At 39.3% G+C, this 12,734-nt stretch overlaps 1 protein-coding gene across 2 annotated transcripts; it reads left to right on the forward strand.

The window, feature by feature from the left end:
- The first annotated feature begins 5,379 nt into the window (after nt 1-5,379).
- LOC117459708 (tumor necrosis factor receptor superfamily member 6-like) lies at nt 5,380-12,126 on the forward strand. 2 transcript variants are annotated; one of them, XM_071205667.1, is made up of 9 exons: nt 5,380-5,550; nt 6,797-6,885; nt 7,671-7,802; nt 7,915-8,032; nt 8,485-8,552; nt 8,640-8,738; nt 9,178-9,218; nt 9,543-9,561; nt 10,181-12,126. In XM_071205667.1, the coding sequence occupies exons 3-9, from the start codon at nt 7,673-7,675 to the stop codon at nt 10,456-10,458; spliced, it is 753 nt and encodes a 250-aa protein (XP_071061768.1). In that variant the 5' UTR covers nt 5,380-5,550; nt 6,797-6,885; nt 7,671-7,672; the 3' UTR covers nt 10,459-12,126. The 2 variants fall into 2 exon arrangements, with proteins under 2 accessions (XP_071061768.1, XP_033956680.1); XM_034100789.2 differs by lacking the exon at nt 5,380-5,550 and adding an exon at nt 5,916-6,241.
- The last annotated feature ends 608 nt before the right edge of the window (nt 12,127-12,734 follow it).

Here is a 12,734-nt window from a genome sequence, read left to right on the forward strand (position 1 = left end):
CTTATCTTAGAAATTGCACTTAGTTACAACTAGTGATGGCGAGATGAAGCCTTATGGAGCTTTGAAGCTTTCCAGCCAATTGGTTCGCAAAAGGGTTCATCTCATGAGGCTTCATCGTGGGCTTCATTTGAACACAAACCCCCTGTTGGTCAAAGTGTGTAAAACAGGCAGATTGGACATCTCAACAGTGTGCTGTATCCTCTGTATCTCATACTGAGTCCCCAATGAGTAAACATTATCATATTTTCATGTTAACAATATTGTTTTTATTCCAGTTGAATGATTGTGATTGAAAAGCCTAAGGAGGCTGGTAAACATTGCAAAGAGAGATTTGTATTCCTTTATAATATTCATAAACTTAACCATGTTGTAGCCTGAGAAAGGCTAAACCATATCAAAGAATACATTTATTAACTACATTATCTCATTTAGCTGTAGCTTTATAAACAACAAAAAATACGTGTTATTCAGTCGTTGAACCAGCAGTCGTGAGTCAACTGCTTTCTAGCTGAGCCACAGCACACACACTGCTCCCTGAAAACACTGCAAGATATGTATTCCTGTATTTATTCCTACATTTATTTATGCTTGTATCTATTTATACTTATGACATGTTCCGACCTCTATATAAGTGAGGGTCTGAGCTCTTTTAATTCCATTCCATTCCATGGTTCTTATTATACATCCATGGTATAATGACTTATGAGGGTTCAACGGTTCAACCGATCGGAATCGCTTCCTGAAGCAGTCACGTGGCATCGTTTGTCATCGATGACGTCACTGGCCCAAAACGATACAAGCCTCGATTCTTCACAAAAAGCTTCGGGGATTACTGTACAGGGATGTGCATCTCCATCACTGAGGCCGATGCGATGCGCATCTCAATACGTTACGATACATTAACGATACATTTGAAACACCAGGCGATTCGATACGATTCACCCCTGTTGCGATACAGTTCGATACGATTTGATTCAACATTATGCGATTCGGTGCGATACGATGCGATTCAACACGATGCAAAAATAATGATACTTCAATATGATACGACAGAGGATTTTTGTTGTATTCCTTATATGCAGCAAATCATACATTAACAATATGTAGCTTTACATATTTGGTACTGCACATCCCATCATGCCGTTTATTTGTTTTACCTTTAAAAGCTCTCCAGAGTGCAGTACAATTGTATAACACCTCACAGTTTTACAATGTAAGGATGCATTGCTCATGATTAACAATGTGCAAATAACAGCTACCATAGTGCAATGCCCATAGCTGCCAGCCTGATGTGCTTAACACTCATTCATAGGCTGACTCACCAGTGAGCACAAAGCAGTGGGTTCTATATGAACAATAAATAATACAAATAACCTCTCACAAACAGGTATTTCATAACTGCTTACAGTAAGGAAGACATTTCAATTATTTCTGGATAGTAGTGCCGCTGCTTTCAGAGAGAAACCAGACGGTTGTTCTTCGGTCAAAAGGAAGACGTTTATAAAGTTTATAAAGTTCACGTCAACTTTCTGAGACTTTAGAGTCAGAGAGGACAAGTTTAACTGGACGATAAATCAAGAAACATTAAGGAGTTTATTTTATATATGATGTGGCTACCTCCCCTGCTATTCTACCTGGTTCGGCTACCTGGTGCTGGGGATCTCCGGGACCGGTGTCGCTCCCACGCTGAACACCCACAAGACACACCTGCGCTTGATGTGTGGCCTACCCCAGGCACCATGGCTTCCCCGGATTTAGGAAGAGTTGTTGCCATGATGACAACCCCGCTGCTCGCGGAGGACCTTCTCTCATGGACGTCTCATCTACCCGGGGTTCTGCCGCGAGGACTACTCTGTCTATGGGCCCAGGGAAATGGGAGACTTTCCCCCTATGCAGCGCGCACTTGCGACGGCAAGCCGACCAGCCCAGCGAGGAGGACCTGGCTTCTAATTCTCCTACTCCTGATGTCGGGTAACGTGAAACCGAATCCAGGCCCAGAACTGTCTCAGCTGCAAACACCAGAGGAGTTTAGAACGAAAGACGGATTACGTCTTTTTCACCTTAATGTTCGCAGCATGATTAATAAAATGGACTCCATCAGAATATGGGCCGATTCGACTGACTCTGATATCATTGTCCTTTCTGAGACGTGGCTCAAAAAGTCGATTACAAATGATATGATAAATATAAAAGATTACAATGTCTTTAGAACAGACCGTGTGGGAAAAGGGGGCGGGGTTGCGATTTATGTTAAAAACCATTTAGACTGCACCTGCATCGAATCCCTAACAAAACCAAAATGCTTTGAACTCTCTGTAATTAAACTATTGCTCCCAAGTGGTTCAGACATTATAGTGATCGGATGCTACCGCCCGCCCGCTGCCTTAAGCGAAGCCACGAATATACTCTCCAATCTTCTCCATAACTGGACTAAATCCGAGATGGTTTTACTCGGAGACCTAAACTGGGACTGGCAAACGGATTTACAAAACTCTTTCAAGGACACTTGTGACTCTCTCTGTTTCTCTAGTTAACTCGCCAACTCGGTTAAACCAAAAAGATTTAGAGAAGTCCACTTTGATTGATGTTATTCTTACAAACGCACCTCAGCGTTTCTCCGCAGTAGGCACGTTTGTAATGATATAAGCGACCACTGCGCAATTGCTTGTGTGAGAACCTGTAAGATCCCTAAAGGAAAGCCACGTTTCATTCACAAGAGGCGATTCAAACATTTCGATGAGCAGGCGTTTCTACATGATGTTTTTAATAGTGATTTACACATTGTTTCACTTATGACCGATGTTGAGTTAGCATGGAATTATTTTAAATCCACCTTCTTGGCTATATGTGACAAGCATGCTCCTTTTAGGACATCTAGGATAAGCGGTAAAGACAACCCCTGGTTTAATGATTCTATATCCTCTCTCATTCGACAGAGAGACACTGCCTGGGCTAAAGCAAAGAAATCGAATATTCCATTAGATTGGAATCTGTATAGGACATTAAGAAACAAATGCACTAAGCTGATTAAAAACTCTAAATGTGCCTACTATCTTAATGCAATACATGACAATTTGAATAACCCTGCAAAGTTTTGGAAACTTGTTAAATCCTCCTCAGGTTCTATCACTCCAAACAGCCTTCCTGATCTCTTAAGGGTAAATCAGAGTGAAATCAAGGGCAAAATGGATATTGCAGACAGCATTAATAATCATTTTATTTCTGCTGGCTCAATCTTTGATTCTAGCAACTCAGGGATGATCGCTGCAGAAGGAGAGCCAGGTCCTCCGCCACTTGACCCTGATCAACTGTTCACCTTTGCCCCCATCTTGACCTCTCAGGTTCACAAAGCTTTAATGAGCCTAGATGTAAAGAAATCTTCAGGCCCAGACAAGATAGAGCCGTTCTTCTTCAAAGTTGCTGCAGGTCTGATTGCAGAACCCATAACCTCTATTCTGAATCTCAGTCTTTATGCTGGTGAATTACCTAGCTCATGGAAGTCGGCCATGGTTCTCCCCTTGTTAAAGGGCGGAGACCCCTCTGACCTAAATAATTATCGCCCTATTTCCAGACTGTCTGTAATGGCCAAAGTCTTTGAATCTCTTGTAAACGAACAACTGAAAAAGTTTCTAACTGACCATAATATTCTTAGCGAGTCTCAGTCCGGCTTCAGATCAGGCCATAGTACTACTTCAGCGGCTATGCTAGTCTCAAATGACATAATTGAAGCACTAGACAAGAAAAAACACTGTGCAGCATTGTTTGTTGATCTGTCTAAAGCTTTTGATTCTGTGGATCATGCATTGCTACTGCAGAGGCTTGGCCGCATAGGTCTTGGCAAAATGGCTTTGAGCTGGTTTAAAAACTATCTATCTGAAAGAACTCAGTGTGTCTCAGTAGAAGATTATACCTCAGCTGCTCTTACTATAAACAAAGGTGTTCCACAAGGCTCTATTTGGCCCCTGTCTTATTCTCCATCTTTATAAATGAACTAGGAAATGGGATAAACCCAGCACGGTTTCATTTATACGCCGATGATACAGTTGTTTATACAGTGGCTTCCTCTTTAACTCAGGCTATAGAGCTTCTACAGGATGCTTTTAATACACTGCAACACTCCTTGCTAAGGCTAAGACTGGTCCTTAATGCAAAAAAGACCAAGTACATGACCTTCTCTCGCTCTCGAGCTAATACAGCTGTCCCTCCGATTCTTACACTGGAAGGGACATGCCTTGACAAAGTAGCATCCTACAAATATCTGGGCATATGGATTGATGAAAAGATGGCCTTTGATGTTCATATTGGGAACCTACTGAGAAAACTTAGACCTAAACTGGGCTTTTTCTTTCGTTTAAGGAAATGTTTCCCGTCTGAAGCCAGGAAGAGAATTGTGCAGAGTTCCTTTCTGTCTGTATTAGACTATGGCAATGTGATCTATATGCATGCTTCTTCCTCCCTGCTTAAAAAGCTGGACTCTGCGTACCATACTGCTATACGTTTTGTAACGGGTGCAGGCTCTCGCACCCACCACTGCACTTTGTATCAGTCCTTAGGATGGTCCTCTCTGTACCAAAGAAGACAATCACACATGTTGATTTTTATCCTTAAGTCATTGCTAGGTAAGCTGCCCTTATATATCTCCAGACTTCTGTCATTTTATACTTGCTTTTTTAATACTAGACGAGCAGCAAATGGGATGCTTTTAAATGTTCCTTTGATGCAGTCAGAGCTTGGTAAAGCTGCATTCTCCCACTATGCTCCCTTTTTATGGAATACGCTGCAAGTAAAACTTTGTCTAGAGGCACTTCCTACTGTAAATGCTTTTAAAGGTATGCTACGATTAGCCCTTCATGAAACATGTAACTGTTTTACCTGATGCTATTGCTGATGTGATTATGCTTCTTGCCACTGCACAAATGGCCTTCTGTATTTATATTTGAATTGTATGTTTTTTTTGTTTAATGCCTTTGTTTTATGTTGAAACTTGTTGTGTGCCGTGTTGGTCAGGACTCCCTGGAAGAAGAGATCTTGTATCTCAATGGGACATTCCTGGATAAATAAAGGATAAATAAAAATAAAAATAAAATAAAAAAATTATTGGCCGTCACAGGCTGCTGTAAACTAAACACCACTCTCTCTGACAGAACACCTCACTGAGTGATTTAACTCATATGTCTAACTTTCAGGTTTCTCTTTTCAGCCGCAGACCCCATGTCGCCTCTTTATGTGAGTCGCTAAGTTCCTCGTACTACTTGTGTACTTTAAAGCGATTTTTCAAGTTGACCGTCTGTAGTATATAGTGCCGCGCACATATACCATCAGGACGTTACTGATGGGGTGCGGCTGCGGAGTGATACTGTGTGTATGCAAGCCCGCATCTAGGACGGATCTATGTATCATGGCTGTAGACCTGTTAAGTAATAAAGATACCTCATACAAAGGTCTACGGATACCTTATTACTCTCCATGACCTGCGGTCAACTATATAGCATAAAGGACTATTACACCGTCTTTCTTGAACAATCCGAGGTGTTGCCAAACGTTTGATTTGTAGGTATTTTTCGGTTTGTGTTTCTCTTTCTCCTCAACTTCCGTGTGTGTTGATAACTGAGACTCTCGGCCTCCGTAGTGGCAAAGCAAATATCAAAGATCGTCTCTGCTGAGCTTTGACAAGATGAGGGGATTTTATATGAATGAATCGGTTTTTTACCAATGCAAAGACGCTACGCAATCGATGCATCACGAGTTCAACCCGGTTAAACCAAAACTGTAGCCGATGTGCACTCTTTCAACCAGTGCACTCACATCTTGAACGTTTATGCCGGTGCACCGATGCGAATCGGTGAATCTTAACATCTGCTCGACACACGCTCCGAAGCCTCGGCGAAATACATACCATCACTAGTTACAACATTAGTCTATTTTCACCACTGCATTGTTACACTTGGTAACATACAGAACACCTCTCAGTTGTTTACTTCATGCACAGGTTTTATTGAAATGTATACCAAATAAAGCATGATTCATTTTCTATTGGGGATCGAAACTGAAAGCAAGTAGCAAACAACACTGAAACCCGCCTCCATAGTTTCACAGTAGGCAGTAGGGCGGTAACTGTAAGCAGGCATTTACTTTTTTAATTCGGTTACAACATTTTATAAAGATACATCATGAAGACAGCTTATTCAAGCAAGTTTCCTTCGTGGTTTTTCATCGTCGGTTTGGTTTCTCTTCGATCTGTGTAAGTAACGTTACCACAGAGAGGGCGTTTATGAGCTGTATACACCCGATGTACAGGCGTTAAGTCGCTATACAAAGGAGAGGTTCAGATCGATTTGTGACAGAAATCACAACACCTGAGATCAAGATAGATAGGCTACGTAAAATCTAACTTTTAGTTATTAAAACGTTATAATAGTTATACCGTCTTGAAATTGTGATAGACATCGTTTTGTAATACTTTAGTTTCAGTTTTGTTTTTTGGTTCTCAGTCTTATATCCAGGTCAAAAGGAAAACAAAAATCAGTTGATCATACAGAACTACTGTTCGCAATATAAATATATACACAGCCTATAATACGAATGTTAAAATATAATTTGGCTGTATATAAAGACGGAAGTGGACCACGTTCTTGATAAACACGTAGCCTACAGTCTGAGGTTTCAGGGAGAAACGTAGCATCATTTTCCAAACGCTTATTTATTTTGTGTATTACAGTGCTTTAAGAACAGTTCTATGAGAAAATGTGAAAATTAAGAAATGATTTTCAGATGTATGTATGTGTTTTTTTTCCAGGGACTTCACATCTGCTATAAGGGAAACCCAGCAGTGTGTTGTTGGCACGTATGAGCACGAGGGTGTGACCTGTTGTGTGTGTGGTGCTGGTAAGTGTCCGGGGCTGTATGTACACTTCATAGAAATATAATAATCAGGTTAAGGTTTAGCTGTTTCCTTTTTTTAAGAAGGTGGTTTATCTTGGATACAATTGGATTCATAGCTAGATTCATTATGTAATGAAGGACTATGTAGGATTAATATTTACTGAGCTACTTAAGATCCTGAATTAATAAATCAATCAATAATGTTTTTGAGGGCACTTTCACATTATAGGGCCTCAAGAATAAGAGCAGGAAGTATGACCTTATCGTTTATTTTTATTTTTGATCTTCAATGAGACCAATGCAAACAAATGTCCTTTGTCTTGAATCTAAATAAATGACTATTGTAATCTGTATCAGATAGTTTGGACTCTAGACACAATTGCATCCCTGAGAAGAAATATATTTTGGCCCTTTACTTTATAAACCAGCATTGTCTTTTGAAATCAATTATTTGACTTACAGGAAACCAATGCAGCTGTCTAATCTCTTGTATTAGGACAACTGTTTAGATGTCACCACAAAACCCCTGCTGCACAGGTCATGGTCTTTTAGGCCCTTTGTTTTCTATCTGGGGCCCCTATACATTATTTCTTGGCATAATTCTAATTCTGTTGTATTTTTTGACACAGAACCTTAAGCTAAGCTCAGGACATTTCAATGTATTAGTGTCTGTTTTGCCATCAAAGAAGCAACAATACTAATTTACACTTGGTTTGCATATAGTGGGTGTGTAAATCATAAGCTGGCCACATATATTTTCTTCTGGCTCATGTGTGTTAATGTTGTAGGTATGTTCGTGGAGAGCCACTGCACTACGACTCAACCTGGAAAATGCACAAGCTGTAGGGAAGGGACATACAGCAGTCACCCTAATTTCCAGGAATCCTGTGAGCCATGCACATCCTGCTCACATCTCTATGGTAAAGACATAATGGGACTTCACCAGACTTCATAGGAAAAAATACTGTTTGAAAGCAATGCAAATGTATGTCAGTCCTTCTAATGTTTAATGTGTTTTTACGGTCCTTTTAGACAATCTAGAGTTGGACGTAACCTGCACCCGTGCCAGAGATGCAACGTGTCGATGCAAAAACAATTACTTTTGCAGTATTGGTAAAGAAACCTGTAAAATCTGCTACCCCTGTAAAGAGTAAGTTCTGATCTTTCAAATGTTAACTATTAGATTTACGAATCTTCACACACACACACACACTCATCTGCAGCTCCGCCGATTTCTCCGCCTGAGACGGCGGGATGCGGCGAGGCTGTGAGTCGGTGTGTGAGCACACACACAAACTCACAGCCAGGCTGCGGGTGTGTGTGTTCGGGCTGGTTTCGGGGTGGGTTTCGCTGTGTCTCGATGTCTCGCAGGCGGCCACTGGGCTCATAAGGAGGGGGCAGGAGCTCCAACAAGCCGTTTAGGACAGAGAGTGAATACACATACTATACAGAGATGCTGTATGAGAAACCAATGTGATTTTGGAAAATTGCACAATATAAATCTATTTTAGTATACCTCAACAATGGAATTATGATCAGTAGAAATGACCATGACATGGGATCTTTAATGGTTTCTCATACTTGCTTTTATTTTGGTTCCAGATGTACTGAGGGTGTCAAAGTAGCCTGTACAACCACCAATAACACAGTCTGCAGTGAGAAAACTGAAGGTATGGCATAGTTAGGCATTATTGCATTAGGGGGGCTTCAATTATTACATTGCCATCTCATTTATTAATTGTGTCTTGTGTTTTCAGGGGGGACTAACACTGGGTTGATAGTTGGCCTAACTGTCTCAATTGCTTTAATACTTATTCTTGGACTTCTTGTATTCTTCTGGATAGGAACATGCAACCGTGAGTATTTCTACTACTTTACCACTATATGTAAAGACCAGTAGAGGGCACTAAAACAGTGTGTTTCTCAATAAAAATAGGAAAGCAAAGGAATAATACTAATGTTCACATTCTATTTCTTACATTTATTTACATTTTTATATCAGCAGCATAACATTAAACATTGTCAAAGTGCTTGACAGGGGGGCTTTTCTTCTTTTCTTTTTTCACTTTTCAAGCACACCAGTTCAAATCCTATTATTGTTTCAAGTCCATCATAACGGGATACAATATATCCTTCTTAATTTGCTTTGATATGTTCCATTCTGTATAATTGTTTTGAGTCTTTAAGTCCAGTGCATTTCACATTTAAATCAAGAAACCTTCAGATGTAATTGCTGCTTTCGTATCTTTTTGACAATGTGTCTTGTTTTTTGATTATTTGTCTCACAATTGAAAGGAAATAATACCCCAGACGAAGAAAGAAATGGCTGTGGTTTGGTAAGCTATTCATCACTGTGATCTCTTTTCATCCATTTATGAGATGTTTTGGCTTAGTCCTGTTTTAACTCACCTCAGCACACATGTGCACGTATGATTTACAATTTTCTGTCTCTTCTCTATTATTGGCAAAGCTGCCCCTTTCTGTAGGAGGTGCAGGTTAGTTTTCTGAAACCTTTGGTGTAAATGTTAGTGTGCTTGTTTTATGTCTGTACTTGTGGCATGGAAATACTATTTGAAATCTGTAAAGATTGTGTAAGTGGTTTGTTATTTTATCAGAGTTGTAATTTGTTTATTAACATTCATTCTTCTTCTGTTTCTCAGGAGAGTCCGTTCCTTACAGGTAAGAAAAACATCAGTGCACCTTTTTCAAATTGATGCAACATTAGAGGTATAATTGCTATTTCTCTATATTTTGAGTTTGTTAGAAGAAAGACTGGACTGACATTTATCATTATTCACTCGGATATTGTGTTAAAATCCTTCTTCGTCAACACGTTAGCTACAGTAGCAGTGCAGGAAGCAGTGCAATGTATTAGTTGTCATGGCTAATGAAGTGATACGTCAATTTATTCCCAGTTGGTATAATCTGTAGGTTGAATAACTAAAACCTGTAAATCTCATATACGCTATTTTACCATTTCTTTGGCAACTTACCTGTTGCGTTTTTTATAGTTGTATTATTTTGTATGGCTCTTGCACAATCCTGCCTACAAAGCTCTGATTGCCACGGGTGTTTTTTTTAACCACTGTGTACTAGTACAAAACCAGACTTATCTGAGTAACTGGAGAGGTCTGAAATCAGGTTGGATTGCAGTATGGATTGTGCTTGATTTCCGTTTTACTTTGATACTTTTAAATATTTAAAATCTTTAAATTAAAATGATACAATTTCAATAAAGTTGTGATGATGTGTGTTGTGATTTGTTATGATAAGTGCCTTTTCCTTTGTTTCACGTTAGAACCACTTCTTGATCGCGACCTGCCTGACATTGCAGAAATAATTGGATGGACGGATATGAAGGCTATAGCAACACGCAGCGGTATGCTAGACACTGCTATTGAGAATTGTAAGCTGAACCACGTCGGTGACGCTCGGGAGCAGACACTCGCACTTCTACAGGAGTTTGTGCAGAAGGAGGGCAGTCAGGCCCGAACTACCTTGATCCAAACCCTGCAAAAAAGTGGCAAAAGACGAATAGCAGAGATGGTGATTGCTAAATTAAATTCTTCTGCTTGAATGTGTAAGCATTTTAGATATTGAAATTGTTGGATTTTTTTTTATCAGTGTAGATGTTTACATGATGTAAGAGTGTATGTGTCCTCTAACCCGAGTCTTTCTGTCTCTAGTTAAACTTTGTAAAAGGCGAATTTAAATAAAGGAAGTATCTGGCAAGAAAATATCTCCATGGAGAAAAGCCATGAATGTGAGAACAGCAAAAACAGAGTGTAGAAAAGCTGAACGCAGGTGGAGAAAAACAAATCTCCAAGTTCACTTGGAAAGATATAAAGAGAGACTCTGCATCTATAATCAGGAAAAAAAAGGCACGATAGTCTTTATTCTCTGACATCATTACTAAAAATAGAGAGAGAGAGAGAGAGAGATATAGATATAGATATAGATATAGATAGATAGATAGATGCCAGCAGCAGGGACCGTGTTGTTAGCATCTGGTTAGCTACAGTAGCTGCACTAACGGACATACGGAGCTGTTGCTGTTGGTTCCACAACAAGCTGGAGGAGAGCTCTCCTCTCAGACTGAGAGGCTCAGGTGAGCTAAAGGACTCTCTGAGTGTTTAGATAGTTAACTTTAGTCTAAGTTATCTCAGTGGGTCTCAAACGGTTTGGTCACAAATTATTCAAAAGATTATTTCCGCGGCACACTTTCATATGATCATTATAGTTATAAAACAAATAAGAGAATAAAGGAAAAACAGTTATGAAATACTATATGGCAGTAAAACAAGAATACAGTTTGAAAGGGGAGTGATTTGTAAAATATACATAAAGAAAAAGAACATCTACTTACAGTTGTGTTTCATCTGGGTGATGAGAGATGTATCCATCTCTTAATGTTGCTCTCAAACATCTCTTTTAACTTCAATATTTAAAAAAAATCTTCCCGGGGGAGCATCCCACCGGACCCCCCAAGAGGAGGTGAGGTCCGCTCCCCACTCGTAAAAAAAAGAGCAATTTACCGCTGCCTATATGCCGTGAGCTGATTATCGAGCCTTCATTGTACATTGAACAGTCGCGGGTGTACTGTGTGTTTGCGTGTGGGGATTGCTTTTGTGTGTGCTTTATAGTGCCCGTAATAGTGTTCACTGGAGTCCAGCACCTCAGCACCCCCACTCAAAATACCTTCCCGCGCCTATGACTGTATTTGTTCTTAAATGTCTTTAATTGTATTTTGTAAAGCACTTTGGGTTGCCGTGCTGAAAGGTGCTGTATACATAAACTTGCCTTGCCTTGCCTTGCCTTGCCTTGCCTTGCCTTGCCTTTAAAGTTTCGAGGAATCCTGTGATCAACATGGTATTATAGGGGAAAATTCATAATATATGATAAGTATTCAATAATGGGTTAAGAGGTCTTGCACCACTAATATTAGCAGTTATGAAATTGTTCAAAAAGATTACATTGCCTACTCAGAATTGTGCCTCTCTGACAGTGTTGATGTAATGATGTTGGTCAAGCAGCTTGTGTATATTGTGCAATCAAACTCAATACAAACTCAAAGTGTTACATCAATTTTGGTTTGTAATATGCTGTGAAATTATGACATGTCTATTTGAGACATTATAATAGATTTTTCCTAGAAACGGTCTCTAACTAATTTAAAACTGCAATACTACTGTACATCTTATATCCTATTGCACTCTCTCAATATTAAAACACTGCTTCCCACAATTGTTTTATTATTATTATTATTAAGTAATTTTAAAGTGTGCTAAATCCTGATTATTCTCATATCTCTTTTCCTCTCCTGTACCCACATCCATGTTCCTGTGTCTAAGTGTCTACCAATAAGTATTATTTTATGGGAACTAAGTCTTGAACTAGAGTGTAGGAATACTCTGTTACAAGTCATGCATTAAAAATGGTACTCAAAGTCAAAGTTCTTACTATGCAAATTGCCCCATTTCACAATCATATACTATGCAAATCAAATGTATTTATTATAATTATGGAGGTATTAATGCTTTTATCATAGCTGGTAAATGTGGAACTCATTTTAATTACTTTATTTACTGCTGGGTAGCTTGTGATATAAATCCAGGTGTAACTAATGTCATATTTGATATCATTAATCCATATCTGCAAAGTAACTGAAGGTTTAAAGTACATGTCATTGAGTAAAAGTACACATATTTACCTCTGAATTGTAGGTACAAGTACAAATTTGCAGAAAATTGAGGTACTCTCATGTAAAGTACAAATAGGTCAAAATTGTACATGAGTAAATGTAGCCTGCTTAGTTACTTTACAACACTGGCTTGGCTTCAAATGGTTACTTT

This window comes from Pseudochaenichthys georgianus, chromosome 15 (genome assembly GCF_902827115.2).
Source record: "Pseudochaenichthys georgianus chromosome 15, fPseGeo1.2, whole genome shotgun sequence".
Classification (NCBI taxonomy): Eukaryota; Metazoa; Chordata; class Actinopteri; order Perciformes; family Channichthyidae; genus Pseudochaenichthys; species Pseudochaenichthys georgianus.